At 38.5% G+C, this 19,439-nt stretch overlaps 1 protein-coding gene and 1 non-coding gene across 2 annotated transcripts in view; one reads left to right on the forward strand and one right to left on the reverse strand.

The window, feature by feature from the left end:
• The first annotated feature begins 7,301 nt into the window (after positions 1 to 7,301).
• Positions 7,302 to 19,439, forward strand: part of CCDC158 (coiled-coil domain containing 158) — a 102,784-nt gene continuing 90,646 nt past the window's right edge. Inside the window, exons 1-3 of the mRNA XM_028848487.2 lie at positions 7,302 to 7,422; positions 11,371 to 11,513; positions 18,816 to 19,033. Coding sequence (XP_028704320.1) covers positions 11,444 to 11,513; positions 18,816 to 19,033 — 288 coding nt within the window. The 5' untranslated portion in view covers positions 7,302 to 7,422; positions 11,371 to 11,443. The remainder of the gene's footprint in view (positions 7,423 to 11,370; positions 11,514 to 18,815; positions 19,034 to 19,439) is intronic.
• Positions 12,497 to 12,568, reverse strand: LOC114678569 (small nucleolar RNA SNORD50). Its single transcript, XR_003730004.1, has one exon. It is a non-coding gene; the product is annotated as a small nucleolar RNA SNORD50 (small nucleolar RNA).

The following is a 19,439-nucleotide window of genomic DNA, read 5'->3' on the forward strand; positions in this document are numbered from 1 at the left end:
GGCCCAGAGACATTTCCCCATGGTCTTGGGGATTAACATTACACTCCTTGCTATTTATGTAAATTTCTGCAGCCGGCTTGAATTTCTCCCCAGAAAATGGATTTTTCCTTTCTATCACATAGTCAGGCTGCAAATTTTCCAAACTTTTATGCTCTGCTTCCCTTATAAAACTGAATGGCTTTTAACAGTACCCAGGTCATCTCTCGAATGGTTTGCTGCTTAGAAATTTATCCTGCCAGATACCCTAAATCATCTCTCTCAAGATTAGAGTTCCACAGATCTTTAGAGAAGAATAGCAAGAGTGACCTTTGCTCTAGTTCCCAACAAGTTCCTCATCTCAATCTGAAACCACCTCAGCCTGGACCTTATTGTCCATATTGTTATTGGCATCTTGGGCAAAGCCATTCGACAAGTCTCTAGGAAGTTCACATTTTCCTGTCTTCTTCTGAGCCCTCAAAACTGTTCCAATCTCTGCCTGTTACCCGGTTCCAAAGTCACGCCCACATTTTCGGGTATCTTTTCAGCAACACCCCACACTACTGGTACCAATTTACTGTATTAGTCCATTTTTACGCTGCTGATAAAGATATACTGGGAAGAAGAAAAAGAGGTTTAATTGGAGTTACAGTTCCACATGGCTGGGGAGGTCTCAGAATCATAGCAGGAGGCGAAAGGCACTTCTTACATGGCAGCAGCAAGAGAAAATGAAGAAGCAAAAGTGGAAACCCCGATAACCCCATCGGATCTCATGAAATTTAGTCACTATCACAAGAATAGCACAGGAAAGACCGGCCTCCATGATTCAATTACCTCCTCCTTGGTCCCTCCCATGCACGTGGGAATTCTGGGAGATGCTCTTCAAGTTGAGATTTGGGTGGGGACACAGCCAAACCATATCAGGAGTCTCAACTCCATCTCTCTGTATACCACTATCCTGTGTTATTTTCTTTATTGTACTTGACAACTCCCCAAAATTATATTTGTGATTTTTTTGCCCCTTAGTGCCTTTCTTTCCCCATTGGAATATAAGTTAATGAGGATAGAAACTTGATTGATCTTGATTTTAAACAGCTCTATTTCTAGTATTTATAGAAACACTATATTCATAGCAATAACATATTGTAAACTATCTAAATGCCAGCAACAGTCTAATTAATAGTTATCAAAGGCTTGCTATGTGCGCCGCTCCATGTGCTAAGTGCTTTGTATGCATGAATTCTTTAGTTGAAGCTTGCCACTTTTGATAGGGGAAGAGTAAGGAGAGCATGTCCTTCAAATACAGTCCTCTGCATTATTTTTTCAGAGACATTGGGTAGTTTTCTTTTTTTCTTATTAGAATGCTGAAATTTAAAACTGGATCAATGTGCATTGCCACCAGTAATATCCCTAAAAGCCAAACTGGAGAGGTTTTTGCCAGGAGGTTAAGGAGGGACAAAAAGAACAGTACAAATAAAAACAGAGTCCTAAAAGAGCATGACCCACTGAGGGCATAGCAAGTAAGACATCTATTGGGGCACAGTGTATGTCAGGGAGTGGCCAGAGAATGAACTGGTAAGTGGGTTGGGCCAGATCTAAAGGGCAAGCCTAAGAGTGCTAGTCTTAGTTCAAACCTTAGTCTTTGAGCAAGACAGCAAGATGGCTCTGGTTTTATAGGAAACTTTTAATGATTTTAAGAGACTAAAACTAGAAACATCATTTTGAGATACTTTGTAGTAGGCCTGTTAAGAACTGATGAAAGCATAAAAATACAATGGGAGTAAAATGAACTAAGTTGCATATTCAAGGATTTTGTCCTTATGACTTGTGACCCTACCTAAGTCTTCTTTACTGAGTTAAAAGATAATACATATTTAAACTTAACAGAATATGGTGATTAATTGGATATGGAATTTGAATTGATGAAGATATTTCAAATACCCAAGAAAGAAGGTTTAGTGAGGAGATGAAGAGAGAAGATTTGGGATAAGATGAATTTAATACTACTGTAAACATATATGCAGAAATGTTAAAGGAAAAAAACTTAGCTGTGAATGGTGGCTCATCCCTGTCCTAGCACTTTGGGAGGCTGAAACAGACAGATCCCCTGAGTTCAGGAGTTCAAGACCAGCCTGGGCAACATGGCAAAACCCCGTCTCTACTAAAAATACAAAAATTAGCCAGGCGTGGTGGCGTGCAGCTATAGTCCCAGCCACCTGGGGGGCTGAGGTGGGAGGATCGCTTGAGCCACCACTGCACTGCAGCCTGGATGACAAAGTGAGACCCTATCTCAAAAAAAAAAAAAAAAGAAAGAAAAAAGAAAAGTTAAAACTTTATTATAATTTATCTAGAGCCAAACATTTTTAACAAAATAGCATGAGACTTGCTGGAAGCAGTAGAATTGTTCCTATCTAGCTTTGCTGTTGACTGACATCACCTGTGCGAAGTCATATTTTGGGTCAGCTTTTTGTTGGATGTTTTCCATGGGAAATCATAGAATGTCCAAATTGGAGAAGATTTTAGAGATTTTCTAGTCCAACACTCTACCCAAGAAAGAATACCAGTGGCAGTTGCCGTTTCAACAAGTGCTCACCCATTCTTACCTTCAACACCACTCAAGGAAGCCCTCCAGGTATATATTCAGGGTACTGTAGTCTTTAGAAAATCCATCTCCACCTTGAACTAAACTCTGCCTCTCTTTACTTCTGTTCATTAGTCTGAATTCTGCACATAGAATATATTCATTTTTTTCTTTTTCTTTCTTTCTTTTTTTTTTTTTTTTTTTTTTTGAGATGGTGTCTCGCTTTGTCGCCCAGGCTGGAGTGCAGTGGCGCTTCTCGGCTCACTGCAAGCTCCGCCTCCTGGGTTCACGCCATTCTCCTGCCTCAGCCTCCGAGTAGCTGGGACTACAGGTGCGCACCACCACGCCCGGCTAATTTTTTGTATTTTTAGTAGAGACAGGGTTTCACCGTGTTAGCCAGGATGGTCTCAATCTCCTGATCTCGTGATCCGCCCGCCTCTGCCTCCCAAAGTGCTGAGATTACAGGCGTGAGCCACCGCACCCAGCTTCTTTTTCTTTTTTTTTTTTTTTGAGACAAGGTCTCACTCTGTTGCCCAAGCTGGAGTGCAGTGGCGTGATCATGGCTCACTGCGGCCTCAACCTCCTGGGCTGAGGTGATACTCCCACCTCAGCCTCCTGAGGAGCTGGGACTATAGGTATGGCCCACCACACCCAGCTAATTTTTAAAATTTTTTGTAGAGGCACGATCTCACTATATTGTCCAGGCTGGTCTCAAACTCCTGAGCTCAAGCAATTCTCCCTCCTTGGCCTCCCAAAGCACTGGGATTACAGGCTCATTCATTTTTTAAATGTGAAAAAGCTGCTTACATTCCACCAAGATATTCCAAAAATCTTGGTTGTTTATCATTTCAGTATACCTGCTTAAAATATACAGACCTGTTTTGACTCACCAGACAGAAGTTTCTCTACCCAATTACTTCTCTAACCAAGTACAAGTGATGTTGCCTGGTCAAAAGCATTTCCAAACAGTGAAAAACAGTTAAAATGTCAGAAGATATTTAGCTGGTCTATTTAACTCAGTTTGGACTGTATCTGGAGAAAGGTCAGGTCAGAGAATATTGATATTAGGTCATATGTGCGTATAAGTTTACTTGCTACATTATCTTGATAGTGCCAGTGAGATCTGTACCAGTAAAATTAGAATTGGGCCAATAGAGAGCGTATAATTAAACACATTTTGTTGTAAAAACGTGATTTAGATAAGTGCTATAGGCTATTTTTTTTCTTTGAGACGGCGTCTCGTTCTGTCACCCAGGCTGCAACCTCTGCCTCCCATGTTCAAGCAGTCGTCCTGCCTCAGCCTCCAAAGTAGCTAGGATTACAAGCATATGCCACCACACCCAGCTAATTTTGTATTTTTAGTAGAGATGGGATTTCCCCATGTTGGTCTCGAATTCCTGGCCTCTAGTGATGCGCCCACCTCAGCTTCCCAAAGTACTGGGATAACAGGCTTACACCACGCCTGGCCTATAGGCTGTTTTTTAAAATTTTTTTTTGTAGAGGCAAGGTCTTACTATGTGGCCCAGGCTGATCTCAAACTCCCGGCCTCAAGCAATCTTCCTACCTCAACCTCCCAAAGTGTTGGGATTACAGGTATTAGCCACCATGCCTGGCCTGCTGTAGGCTATTAAAATGTACTTTCACATAAAAGGAAAAAATAACACTTGTTGTTGCCATTGTTATATGTGTGTTTTACATATTGTCAGGATCTTCAGTGATGAACATGAATTTGTAAATTGAACTTTTGAAATAATAAATTTCAGTTAATGAAATATATATAAATGAGCAGATTTTAAATATTTTGTTTTTTCAGGTATTAATAGAATAAGTGAAAATAAGAATATCCAGAAGTTAAGGTAACTTTTGTTTTACTTCTAGTTATATTTAAGAATTGTGAACATATACAAGTGATACACTATTTTATCTGTATCTATATCTGATTTATTTTAGGAAACCTGAAGCCTTGAACTTGATGGATGCCTAGGCCAGAATATAAATATATCATAGGCCTTCAATATAAAAGCTGCAAGAGCTTTATCTTTGTGGTTTTCAGACTATGTTCAGTGGAGCCCTCTGTGTTTCATAGAGGTGTCTCTGGGGCAGAGAGGAGGGTATGTGGGGCTCAGAAGATTTAAAGAAACATTTCCACTGCTTAAGAAGGGTTTGAAAAACACAACTGTAATTTCATTTAGTAAGGGTGGAAATTGAGACTCAGATATGAAAAGGTCTGCCCATGCTCTCACAGTTAACTGATGACAGAATTAAGTTTCCTGATTCTAAGTTCTGTGCTTCTTTCATATTACCTCCCTACTAGATGGTATTACGTATGGGTGAAATGTGATCGTAAATAGCTTAATTCCATATTACATTATACTAGTCCCTGTGTTTAGTCAATGCAGATTAAACCCACTTTCTTTTCTGTTAGTGGACGTATATGAAACGTAATGTAGCTCTTTATTATGGGAAAGTGAGTTAGTTTACGTACACTGCTTAAGTTATAAAGATAGTATTGGGATTTTGGGGTGTTTTTTTGAGATGGGGTCTTGCTCTGTCACCCAGGCTGGAGTGCAGTAGTGATCATGGCTCATTACAGCCTTGAACTCCTGGGCTCAAGGGATCCTCCCACCTCACCCTTCCACGTAGCTGGGACTACAGGCAAGTACCACCATGCCTGGCTAATTTTTTCATTTTTTGTAAAGACAGAGTCTCACTCTGTTGACCAGGCTAGTCTCTAACTCTTGGCTCAAGTGATCCCCGCCCACCTTGGCTTCCCAAAGTGTTGGGATTACAGGCATGAGCCACTGCACCCTGCCAGATAGTATTGTTATTCATGTTATTGCTATCCAATTGTTTGGTACTTTATATGTGTTGAGGCAGTTACTATATAAGAAGGCCTGCAGTTACTATGTAGGAAGGCCTGTGCATGAGTTATCTCAGTTAACTCTTATTCTTTTAAGGTATATACCCTTTTACCTTTTAAACTGTATACTTTTTATCTCCCTCGTATAGTCATACAGAGGTTAAATATTGTTCTCAATGTGACACAGCTAGTAGATCACAGAGCTAGGATTGCAACATCCAGAGACTTGAAAAAGTGTGATTGAGAAAACAGACACTGAGAGTATGTGAAGTTAATAAGCAGCTGAATTTCCCTCTCTATGGTTTGTGGTTTCTTAGACTTTTTTTTTTCCGCAACATTCCAATCAAATAACTAGAGTAGAATAGTTACATAGATATAACTTTTTATTTTATTTTTTTTTTGAGACAGAGTCTCCCTCTCTTGCCCAGGCTGGAGTGCAGTGGCACGATCTCCGCTCTCGGCAAGCCCCGCCTCCTGGGTTCACGCCATTCTCCTGCCTCGGCCTCCCAAGTAGCTGGGACTACAAGTGCCCACCACCACGCCAGGCTAATTTTTTGTATTTTTAGTAGAGGTGGGGTTTCACCATGTTAGCCAGGATGGTCTCGATCTCCTGACCTTGTGATCTGCCCGCCTTGGCCTCCCAAAGTGCTGGGATTACAGGCGTGAGCCACTGCACCCGGCCTAGATATTACTTTATAGAAATGTAAGGCTCCTTTTAATGTGAACTTGTTCGTAATTTTAAATCAGGCAGAACTGTTCAAAATAGACCTTGGGCATATCAGAAGAGGCCAAGGTCTCACCTCTGTATTTTACTGAGAGATTTAAAATAAACACATGTAAATTCATGTTATGATCCCCAGTTCAACCAAGTGCAGAGCTTTTAGACAATTTTATGATTTACCAAAGCAAAAAACCTTGCTTTTTCTAGAAATCTTTAATCATTTCATAAGCTTTATGCCTGAAAATAGGAAAAATATTTCAATTCCTATAGTGTCACAAAAGTATAGAAACACTGATGACTTGACCAAATTGAGGATATATGGTCAGTCTAAAATAGTGAAAATGAATTACAAATATTATTTAAATCCTGATTTTCATTACTCTAGAATACACACACAAAATAACTACCAACATTGGCAACAGAGGTACTAAGCATCCTCTTCACAAATAAATGGTTGTTTTAAAACTCTATTTTAAGTGAATAAACCTGTGCTGCCTTCTGTAAACTACTAATTTTCTAAGAAAAAAATTCACCTTTGAAGGACTGCTGCTTTCCAACAGCCTGTTATTAATAACACAAGCATTCATACTGAGTTATGATAACACAAGCATTCATCATCTTACTTCGAAGTAAACAAGTGTGGTTTCAACATCAGAATATTCTAAAGCCAAACCTTCCTCTTTCTTCTTTTCTCTATTCTCTAAATTCTAGTTTCAGTTCTGCCTCGGTCTTAGATTCTGTTTCCTGCTTAATACTAAAGTCTTTGATAGTGAATTACTATATGATTTGCCAGTATTTGGTTGTGGTTCTATACCTGTCCTACTCATTTCTTTATGCTTCTAATCTCTAATTCATGATAACATTATTCAGCAGTTTGAATTTTCTTAGTGTCATTTGTTATCCTGAAGAATCCCAAAATGTATCATTTTAGTGTATCAATAAAATTATACAACAAACATTTACAGTGAAACTCGTTTAAATGAGAAGTCATGCTTCTTGTACACAGCATAGCGTCATTTTTTATAAGCCAATTTGAAAATCCTTTTCTTTCAATGGGCAAGGTTTTTTTTTCCTCAAGTAGCAGTCTCTTCTATTTAGAACATTTAAATTGCCTAGCAATCTTGACTAACATTCTACTTGTTATAATTCTTTATGGAATATCTCCCTGTCTACTACTTACTTCCTAAAAAATGATAGCACGAAACGTATTAAGGTAGATATGTTCTATCGTTGACTGTAGTTTTTTTTGACAGGTGGCATCTCAGTAATCAAAAGGAAGAAAATGTGAGTATAACAAAAATGAATTCAGTTTAATAAAAACTGTTATGCTCAAGGTTTTTTAAAAAAATTTTTAAGCACTTTATGCTGACAATCATGAATTAATGTAAAAATGATAAGCAGTGTGTTACCTGATGTTCCTCTTCCCATCACGTTAGTGGTCCTCACCCACATCTATTTTGTTTTGTTTTTTAAAGAATCAAGATTTTGATTCATGAATTTGACCAATTGTTTTTCTTTTTTCTATCTTAATTTCTGCTTTTGCATTTATTATTTCCTACTTGTGCTTTCTTTTAGTTCACCCATTTTTCTATGTTTTTGTGTTAGAGACTTAATTTACTTTTGTTATTTCATTTTTATTGATATATGTGTCTAGGGCTGGGAATTTTCATCTTTTTACTATTTTAATGTATGTCACAGATTGATATATACTATATTCATTATTATTTTTCAGAAATTATTTAATTTCAGCTTGTATTTCCCTAGTCACACAAGAGTTGTTTAATAGAAGGCCTTTTAATTTCCCAGTGGAAAGACCTTTTTAATTTGGAGATTTTGATTTTAATTTTTAGCTTTATTATATTGTGACCAGAAGGTGTGGTTTGTAACATTTCTACTTTATGGAGCCTACCAACCTTTTATTTGTGCCCCAGAATGTGACTGATTTTTGTGAATGTGTCATGTGCCCTTGGCGAGGAAAGTATATTGTCTGTTATCAAAGTATAGTGTTTAATATATAGCCTAAAGGTCAACCTTAGTGATTAGTTCTTCTAAATCTTTTATATCTCTACTTATTTTTTGTCCACTTGGCCTGTGTAATACTAATTGTCCGTTAAAGCCTCCCATTATTACTGTGTTTGCAGTTCTTAGCATATCTTCTGTGGATTTATGCTTTATCCAAGTGATTGCTGTGTTATGTGGTACATATCTTTATTGTGGAACGTGGCTTTTAACTTCAAGTGCACTGCATTTTGTTTTAGTTAATGCTCTCTGGCTTGAAGACTGCTTAGTCTGGTATCAGGATTTTAACCGGTGCTTTCTTATTGTTTTCATTTGCCTGGAAAATTTTTGTTCATCCTTTTTTTTTAATCTTTTTGAATCTGTGCGATTTTAGGCATACTTTTTTGTACTTAGAAGAGTTGTTTTTTTTGAAAGCCAATTTGAAAATCCTTGTCTTCCAATAGGCAAGTTAAGTCCTCTGACATTTATCAACATGACTGGTCTAAATTCTGTGGTATTTTTTTCACACCATTATATTATCTTGTGGGTGTAATTACTGAATGTGTTATATTTGCTAGAGTTTCTTTATTTGGTGTTTCTTCTTTATGTTTCCGTTTAGAATTCTTTGTCATTTAAGAAGGTTTGTATTTTTACTCTAGTGGTTACTTTTGTACTTATGCTTTTTATAGTGCACTTTTAAAACCCCTTTTTCTTACTTGACCTTTCCTTTTTGTCAGTTTTAAGTGGTGTCCTTCGACTACTGTCTATTCCATTTATAACAGTCAATGGTCTTTTACTTTCTGCTTTTCTTCCTCTTCCTTCCGTTTTTAGTTACATTTATTCTCCTTTGTCATGCACATATTTATATCACTACTCAGTGCCATTACCTCACCTTTGTTTTTCTCAACTCTATAACTGAATATTTAAATATTCACCATCCGTCCCCTTGCAGTTTTCGCAGTCTTGTTTTTTAAATGTTTGTATTTATCCTTTTTTTCCAAATTTACTTTTAAAAGTTTAGAACCTACACGAAACCTTGAAGATCTTCACCAGTTGCCACATTTTACAGTGGTCTTTTGGGTGAATGAGGCTCATCTTCTCTAGTAGAATCCTCAGCAGAGGCACACGGCACAGTGTTCCGGTACAGTCAAAACTGCTTTTTTTTGTGGCTTCAGACGTTTTGAAGGACATCTTGGCTGGCTGTAATATCCTTGGTTTGTCCTTTTTTTCTTTCTTGAAAGTACTACTACACTCTTGCCTTACTGTGTGTGTTGCTTTTTAATAACCTAGTGCCAGTCTAATCTTCTTGCCTTTGTAAATTATTTCATCTTTTTTGCCTGGAGGTACTGAGGATTTTTTCATTATCTTTAAAGTCTTAATATTGTTTTAATAGTGTATGTCTCAGAGTTGATCATTCTTGGTCACCTTTCCCTAGTATGGAAAATGTGTAGATTCAGGTCTTTGTATCTGGAAAATTTTCTTGGATTATAGTTTTAAATAATAGTTCTGTTTCATTGTTCTATGTTTTTCCTTTAGGAAACCCAGTTATATTCAACCTTATTTACCTGTCTTCCATTTCAATCCTCTCTCACACTTTTTTTTTTTTTTTTTGTCTTCTTTTCTTCCTTTTTGTGGAGAATGAGGTCTTGCTCTGTTGCTCAGATAGGTCTTGAACTCCTGGGTTCAAGCTATCCTCCTGCTTCTGCCTCCCTAAGTGCTGGGATTACAGGTGTGAGCCACCAGGCCCGGCTTTCACCCTTTTTAGTTCTTTATTTTATTTTTTATTCTAATGGTGGCTTTCCTGATTTTCTTCAGTGCCTTTATTAAATTTTTATTACAACCTGTCATTGCTTGTATACTTTGTGATTCAGTCATTATTTCTGATATAATTTTGTTTTTTATTTCTCTGTCTTTCCTAACTTTAATCAATTCTCATTTAATCTCTTCCTGTTTGTTTGTTTTCTTGTTTCGTTTCTTGTCCATTTTTATTCTTTGACTTTACATTTCTAATTCAGGGGTGATTTTTCATACCCCTAAATGCTTGTTTGAGCACACTGGATTCAGCTTGGAGTATTATGTTACAGTTTTCTTTGGCTTCATGTTTGTTGTTTGTGGGAGAGACTTTTCATCATCAGAAAAGATTTTATTCATGTTTTCTGACATTTTGCAGTAGATGTAGTCTGCTTTTATTTATTCCTATTCATTTTGTGGACAAAGTTCTTACTTTGAGACTGCCTTCTGCCATGCAGTTTCTTTATGGTTAGTGGTGTTGGGTGGGAAGGGTGGAAGGAGGGTGGTATATCTAGCTTGTGTTTTGTTTCTGCTGGTTCCTTAGTGTTTCTCTCTCATTTCCTTCTTTCCCTTGACTGCCATGTCCCTAGGGGAGACCATCTTTTCTCTCTGTATCTCATTCGCCCCAAGAAACACTGCTTCTCTGAGGCCGCTACTTCTTCAAATACCTTCTCCACTGTTAGGGCTGTGGACTATCAGGTTCCAACCTGTGCTTAATATTTTGACCTTTACTTTTTCACATCTGGGGGTGAATTTACCTGTACTTTTTCTGTCTTCTGCTTACCTCTTCCCATTTTCTGTACCCTTAGGCTTGTAGTGTTGGTAGGTGGGCTGCAGAAATCATTCTGGAAAAAGCTTTGCCTCTACTTGCAGATTATTTGAAGGTTGTGGTACTCTCTGTCTTTCAGTGATGCTAGGGGTGTGGAGTGCCTGGTTGATTTATGGCAATTTGGGAGGATGAGAGGAAGATTTGAAATCAGACCACCACCATTGTTCTCCACATTTAGAATTCTCCTCTTAGCTCAAACGAAAATTGTGAGCACTATTTAACATCAAAGAAGTTCTTCAACTTTTACTAGTGACTTCTATTTTGATGATTTGTGGTGTTTGCTAAGGAGATATTTTCTTCCATTATTTGATGGTGTAACTTTATGAGAAACCTCTACCCCAAATCAGAGCACTAATTACCACAATAATTATTAGTTTCTTATTTTCAGGTTGTCTTTAATAATCCACTTGGTCATTAAAATCAATAATTTTCACCATAAGATTGTATTCACTTATTAATTTTATGTAACACAATGTATTTCAGTATAAATAATTATTTTTCTGGTGAAGAAATTATTACTGAATTTCAAATGTTAAAAAGTCAGTTCCTGTTCCTCTATGAACTTTTTTCACATAGTACCTTATTAATAAAGATTGAATCTCTGTCTTTCATAGACAGGAACCAAAAGAACCAAAGAGGGAACCATTCATACTTCAAGATCTCTAAGAAGAGGTGGCAATATTTAATATGGAATCAAAAGCTTGTGAATCAAATAATGAAGATATTTTATCAAGTAGTGGTGTCACATCTAATGAAGGTATGTGCTGTTTATAAAACAAAATGGGAAAAAATTAGAATTAACCAATCTTCATGATATTCATTCAAGCTACTGTTTCTAGTATGTTTTGTTTTTAACCATGTAGGTTGCATACCATGGTCATGAATGTCTACCATATTGTTTATAATTCTACTTTTTGAAGAAGAAATTCCTTTGTCTTTCAAGGAATTTTTTGTTTTAAAAAATGTTTCTACATTGAGGTACTTCAGCCTCAACATGTACCATGCCTTCCTAATGCCTTCTCTTCCTCCTGTGTCTCTTGGTCTACCCTGTCAGAATTTTGTATCATTTCACTTCTTTTTGCTTACCTGCTGCTACATCCAGTCAGGTACTGAGGCCCTGCTGATTTTCCTTTGAAATGTCTCTTGAATTCATTTTTTCCCTCTCCATTTCCGTTACTGGTATTCTGGTTGAGGCTCCCATCACCTCTGATCCAAATTATTTCAATCAAAAGGTGATTCCTATGTCAGGAAAACAGACACAGATGGAATAAATAGTTGGAATTTAATACAAGGAATGGTTACATGGGTGCTGAAAGAGCTGCAAAGCCTAAAGGGATGAAACAACATGGAAATTACCAACTGCAGGAAGCTGCTACCAATCACGCCTTTGGCTAGAAGGACAATGAGAAAAGCAGCTGTTGCAAGAGCATGGAAGCTAGAGGTAGAACCACGGAGAGGGCTGCCTGGAAGGAGCTGAAGCCACCACTAACTACCAGATCCCCGTTTGAGACAGTGAGAGGACCATGACCTTGGTTTCCCCCTTTCTGCTGCCTCTGGCTCTTCTGCCAGCTCTTCCCATTGCAAACCTACCTGGAAGAGAACTAGAAAGGGAACCTACAACACTCGACAGAGAAGGGGAAGGACAGTGAATGCATTCAAGGGCAATCAGGCAAATGACCTGCACTTTCTCTTCCTTGCCCATCTCTCCTCATTCTTTTTTTCTTTTCAATTTAATGGTCTATCTCAGAAGCCAGAATCATACAAGTTTTCTTCTAGTAGAAATTCAGATTCGAAATAGGATAATCACAGATGTAACTCATTCTTTTAGTGCATGCAGAGATTATTCTCAGATATTGATTTGTTGTTTTACTGGTCTGCTTAGAAACATTTCTTTCAGCACCCTTATTGTATAAACATTTCTGCTTCTCACTATGCTCATACATCCTAAAATGCCGTTGTCATCTTCACCTTACTACACCCATCTCCCCTGCCCACCTCCGCTTGCTCACTTCCTACATAGCCACATCCTCATACTCATTATTGGCACTGGCACTTAGATCATGGGTTGTCCCTCCCTGCTCAGGTACATCATCATCCTGTAATACCATCCTCATGGGTGACTCATCTAAGATCTTAGACTTACAGCTTTTTGACCTCTTAAATTCTTACTATTTTACCTTTACTCTAGTTACCCACTCCCTTATTTTGGATCTTATTACCAAGAACTGATAGACTTCTGAAATTCAACCTCTTGTCTTTTATTTTTTTAACATAAACTCAAGATTTTATTGTCTTCATAATAAAACAAAAGATGACACTGAGAACTGGATCGCTTCACCCTTTCTCTTCATATCTCAAGCCAGTTCAAGAGGCTTGCATCTCTTGGTTGCCAGCATTCTCTTAGATCTGCAGCTGGGTTCAATGCACTCAAGGCATCAGCACAATCTTCTTGATCGTTTTAGTCTTTTTCCAGAAAATCGACTTAGTCTGCCCACCATAGCCACTCTGCTTCCTGTCATCATGAGGCTTTCTCTGGGCATACAGAAAATCCTTGCCCTTCTTGTACTGTGTTGTTTTGTGGAGTTGGTGCTTGTCACACTTTTTACAGAAAGTCTGTGGGTTTTAGGAACATTTACTGTGCTTGTGGGAGTGCTATTGGCAAAGAAAGGAAGTTTTTCTTTTAACCTCCGATCTTTCAACAATCTCACTCCCTTATTCCTAGAGTACACCTGCTTTCTGCACATGAAGGTAGTGGACCCATGTCAAAAATCACACTTAATTTTAAACACTTAAATGGCTTAGATCCACACCTTGAGACTCTGATTCAGTAGGTCTAGAGTGGAGATCAGGCACCACTGGATTTTTTTTAAAGCTCCCCAGCTGATCCTGATTTATAGCAAAGGTTGAGAACAACTGCTTTAGGTTCTGCCATTTTCTCCAAAATTATCAGCCTCATTCTATCTTCACTTTCTTTTGTATCATTCCTTATTTCAGCAAGTCACTTGCCAGTATTCTCAACTTCCTTTCCCCTTGATTATTCTCTTGCACTCTTTTTTTTTTTTTTTTTTTTTTTTTAGACGGAGTCTCGCTCTGTTGCCCAGGCTGGAGTGCTGTGGCCGGATCTCAGCTCACTGCAAGCTCCGCCTCCCGGGTTTATGCCATTCTCCTGCCTCAGGCTCCCGAGTAGCAGGGACTACAGGCGCCTGCCACCTCGCCCGGCTAGTTTTGTGGGGGTTTTTTTTTGTATTTTTTAGTAGAGACGGGGTTTCACCATGTTAGCCAGGATGGTCTCAATCTCCTGACCTTGTGATCCGCCCGTCTCGGCCTCCCAAAGTGCTGGGATTACAGGCTTGAGCCACCGCGCCCGGCCCTCTCTTGCACTCTTACAGGAAAAACCAAATCCTTATCAGGCTGACTGCCTTCCCCGTTATTCAGTGGGCTGCTGCAAGATTTTGAATTTGCTAGGGAAAATACACAAATGTGTATTTTTCACTTCAAAGTCAGTCTCTTATCTCAATTGGATGCTGCTAAGAAATTTTTCTCATGATCTTAGCCAGGTGTCTTTCCAGTTTTCCGTAATACTTATTTCAAAATCGCACCATTCTTTTTTTTTGTTTTTTTGGTTGTGAGGGGTAGTGCAGAGGGAGGAGTATGAGGGTTTTTTTTATTATTATACTTTAAGTTCTAGGGTACATGTGCACAATGTGCAGGTTTGTTACATATGTATATATGTGCCATGTTGGTGTGCTGCAACCATTAACTCGTCATTTACATTAGGTATATCTCCTAATGCTAACCCTCCCCTATCACCCAACCCCATGACAGGCCCCAGTATGTGATGTTCCCCACGCGGTGTCCAAGTGTTCTCATTGTTCAGTTCCCACCTATGAGTGAGAACATGCGGTGTTTGGTTTTCTGTCCTTGCGATAGTTTGCTCAGAATGATGGTTTCCAGCTTCATGACCATGTCCCTACAAAAGACATGAACTCATCCTTTTTTATGACTACGTAGTATTCCATGGTGTTTATGTGCCACATTTCCTTAATCCAGTCTTTCACTGATGGGTTGGTTCCAAGTCTTTGCTATTGTAAATAGTGCCACAATAAACATATGAAAATCACACCATTCTTAACTCCCTTTCCCTGTCTTCTTCTTTCTCACTCTCAGATAACATTATTTCCTAATTTCTAGAGAAAATAGAAGCCCTATGCTGGTCCTCTCTTTTCTCCTCATATCCTGTGCTGAAGGACCACTATTTTTCGCAGTCCATGCCTGCTTCTCCCATAGCTCAATGGAAGAGTCAGCTTCTTAATTCACTAACCATGTTTTTCTTTTCACTCCCCATTGTCAACTCCTCTGCCCCTTCAGAGATCTGGCTCAGAAATTACCCCTGTTCATTCGTATCTTCAGCCTCTTTCTCTCCGTTTGCACCTTTTCATCAATAAAACCATGCCAAGTCTCTCCCAATCTAAAAACACTAACAAATACATAGAACACACAAACCAAAACGACAAAAACGCTTTTCCCTGACCTATCCCTTCCTGATCTCTCCTTCATAGTTGTGCCTTCTAAAAGAAAAATCTGTATTCCCTAGCTACGTTTCCTAACCATCCGTTCACTCTACAAGCTACTGCCTTACAGCTTTTGCGCCCAGTATTCCAATGAAATCACTCCGGCCAATGTGGCCAGATTCCCCCTCTTTGCTAAGTCCAATGAACTGCTTTTTATTTATTTATTTATTTATTTTGTTTGAGATAGAGTCTCGCTCTGTCATCGCCCAGGCTGGAATGCAGTGGCACGATCTAGGCTCACTGCAAGCTCTGCCTCCCGGGTTCATGCCATTCTCCTGCCTCAGCCTCCCAAGTAGGTGGGGCTACAGGCGCCCACTATCATTCCCGGCTAATTTTTTGTATTTTTAGTAGAGATGGGGTTTCACCGTGTTGCCTAGGCTGGTCTTGAACTCCTGAACTCAGGCAATCCACCTGTCTTGGCCTCCCAAAATGCTGAGATTACATGCATGAGCCACGGCACCCAGCCTATTTATCTTTAATTTAACTTAATTTAATTTAATTTAATTTAATTTTAAGTTCTGGGATACATGTGCAGGATATTCAGGTGTGTTGCATAGGTAAATGTGTGCCATCGTGGTTTGCGGCACCTATCAACCCATCACCTAGGTATTAAGCCCTGTATGCATTAGCCATGTATCCTGATGCTCTCCCTCCTTCTGCACCCCAATAGGCCCCAGTGTGCGATGTTCCCCACCCAGTTTTTTATTTGAAATTTTCTGAAGTTGCAGAAAAATGGAAAGAACAATACAGTACTCACCTTATATACCCTCCAACTGGATTCACCAGTTCTCCACATTTTGTCATATTTGCTTTATCTGTGTACCTATAATATGTATCTCATTTTGCCAGACTATTTGAAAATTAGTTGAAAGCATCATGATTGTTGCTTTAAAACCTGAATGTGCATCTCCTAAGAATAAGGATGATTTTCTCAAACCACATTATTATATCTAAGATAAATACTGTCAATGCAGTATCATCTAATGTGTTCATATTTAAATTTCTCCAGTTGTCCTCCCAAAAAGTCTTGGGTACTTTTACTAATCTAGGAGCAAATCAAAGATCATGAATTGTATTTGGTTGTTTGATCTCCTTATTCTCTTTAAATTTATAACCATTCTCTCTCTCTCTGCATGTTTCTCATGGCATTGGCTTTAAGAGTTCAGAACAGTTATTACAGAATGTACCATAGAATGTCCCCATTCTAGAATTTTAAAACTTGTTTCTCATGTTCAGATTTAGGTTATACTCATTTGACAAGAGTTTTACATATGCGATGTGTACATTTTTTTTTTTTTTTTTTTTTTTTTTGGTCTCGCTCTGTCGCCCAAGCTGGAGTGCAGTGGCATGATCTCAGCTCACTGCCACCTCCGCCTTCCGGTTTCAAATGATTCTTGTGCCTCAGCCTTCCAAGTAGCTGGGATTACAGGCACGCACCACCACGCCTGGCTAATTTTTTGTATTTTTAGTAGAGATGGGGTTTCACCATGTTGCCCAGGCTGGTCTTGAACTCCTGAACTCAGGCACTCCACCTGCCTTGGCCTCCCAAAGTGCTAGGATTACAGCCATGAGCCACCATGCCCAGCCAAGTGATGTATACTTTTACAGCATACCCCCAGGGAACACATAATGCCACATCCCACTAATTGAAAGTTACATTTCCCCCTTTATAATTAATATGTAATCTTTAGCGTATCTTTTGAAACCCTGTGAATATCCTGCTACTAAATAATCCTTCATCCAGTGGCTTCAGCGTCAACTAAAGATCCGTGCCTAATCAATTATTACATTGATGATTTTCTAATTTTATCATCATTATTAGCTGACATTCTTCAGGAATAAAACAGCTTTCCCTGTTATCCTTATAGAACCATCTTTTGTTTTTTTAATTTAAAGTGCTATGATGCATTGCTGTCACTACTGTTTTTGATTCTCAGGTGTATCAAATTTGACCAGTCCCTTAAAGCTGGCTTCTGTGTCTTTTTAAAGGCATTACCCCAATTTATTGCTTTCTGGTATATCAAAACGTTTCAGGCTCACCTTGTGTTTTGCCTGCTCCCTCAGACCTGGATTCAGCCATTTTGCTAGGAAGCCCTTGTTCCTTTTAGGAGGGAATCATATTCAGAAATCAAGATCTGGCATGCATATTGCTACTGAGGTGCCATTGTGTCTCGGACCGTTCAGTGGCTAAAGCTTGGAAGTCAATTTTTAAAAATCGTAAGTTAGAAGCACTGATAACTCAAATTCAAATCCGATACCATAGAGTTCTTCCTTATCATTCGTATTTGTGTCTTTCCTACAGTGAAAACCCTAATTTCCAAAGACCTCAGTACATTCATTCATTTTCTCTCTTCTATAATACACATGAACTAGTTTCAGAATTATAACAACACTACCAACATTAACCACTTACTAAGTAACCAAGGCTGGCTGTACAGTGTTCTAATGTTAGCACTGTGTTCTAATGTTATTTGAAGGAACAGTCTTCTTTTCTCTGTGAGGTGGTTATCAATTTCCTTATTTACTTAGGTTTACTTGTTTTTATTAGTATTTAATTTATTTTCATTTTGTTTTTAATTTTATTTTTGAATACATGTAACATTTACATGGCTCAGAAATAAAAACTTTGTAAACAGTATGCTCTAATTAGAGTCTTGTTCCCATCCCTATCTGCACCACTCTGTTTCCATTTATCCCTATACCCCATAGATAGCTGCTTTTATGAGTTTCTGTTTTATTCTTCCAGGTTTTTGTTTGTTTGTTTGTTTTTTGCAAAATTAAGCAAATGCTACAAACACACAAAAACACATACACCCTTCCTTCCCCTTTCTTACAAAGACGAGGGAAATTAACCTGTACCTCCTCAAGGGAGGAATATCAAAGAATTTTTGGACATATTTTAAAACCACCACCAGTTTGCCCCCGATCACAAATTATTTACTTTTTACTCACATGCGAAACACATTCACCTCCCAAGAAGGCCCCTAACAGTCTCATCCTGCTACAGCATCAGCTTAAGGCCAAAATTGCTTTATCCCTTCACATGCGTATTTTCCCCCAAGACCTTGAGCTTCTTTGGGGTTCAATAACGGAATCAGTTAGCATAATTGTGCACAAAATTATTTTATGAAAAAGTTAATGAATGGCCCAGGCCCGGTGGCTCATACCTGTAATCCCAGCACTTTGGGAGGCCGAGGTGGGCAGATCACCTGAGGTCAGGAGGTCAGGAGTTCGAGACCAGACCATGGTTTCACCATGGCTAATATGGTGAAACCCTGTTTCTACTAAAAATACAAAAAATTAGCCGGGCATGGTGGCTTGCTCCTGTATTACCAGCTACTTGGGAGGCTGAGGCAGGAGAATCGCTTGAACCAGGAGGCAGAGGTTGCAATGAGCGAGATCGCATCATTGCACTCCATTCTTGGGCAACAAGAGTGAAACTCCTTCTCCAAAAAAAAAAGTTAATTAATGAATTCTTTGATATTTAGGTTCTTCAAGTCCGTTTTTTGTGTCGTCTATTCGTGGTACAATAATTGAAAACACATCTTCAGCTGGGACTTTGACACAGGTTCCTTTTTTCCCTAAATATGAAGTGGAACTTGATTCTCCTAGAAAAATCATCCAATATCCTGGAAAGGAACACTTTGAACGTGTTTTAGAAGAATATTCACATCAAGTCAAAGATTTACAGAGAAGACTAAATGAAGTGAGTTGCCTTCTCTTCTAGTACCTGATGCTATTTGGGGGACAACAGTGAGGCCCAATATGTAGTTGTAAAGCCAGTTATACAACTTCCTGAAAGAAAAAAATAACAATGGGTTTATTGGTTAAATTTGTTAATTTGACCTGTGTCTTCTATTTTCAGTATTAAAATTGGGCTAATGAAAAGTCTACATATTTATTTTTCTTTTTTAATAATTATTCAAAGCACCTTGGTTTCACGATGTAAATTTTAACAAAACTTGAATAACTCAAAATTATAAGTAGCATTTATCTGCAGTTATAATTAATGATTGGCGTAGACCTATTGTCCTGCTAACATGATACCTGATTTCTCTTTACAAAGCAATGGTAGAGGGTAGGTTTTTAGATATGTGTGTATGCATCATAGC

Source organism: Macaca mulatta, chromosome 5 (assembly GCF_049350105.2).
Source record: "Macaca mulatta isolate MMU2019108-1 chromosome 5, T2T-MMU8v2.0, whole genome shotgun sequence".
NCBI lineage: Eukaryota > Metazoa > Chordata > Mammalia > Primates > Cercopithecidae > Macaca > Macaca mulatta.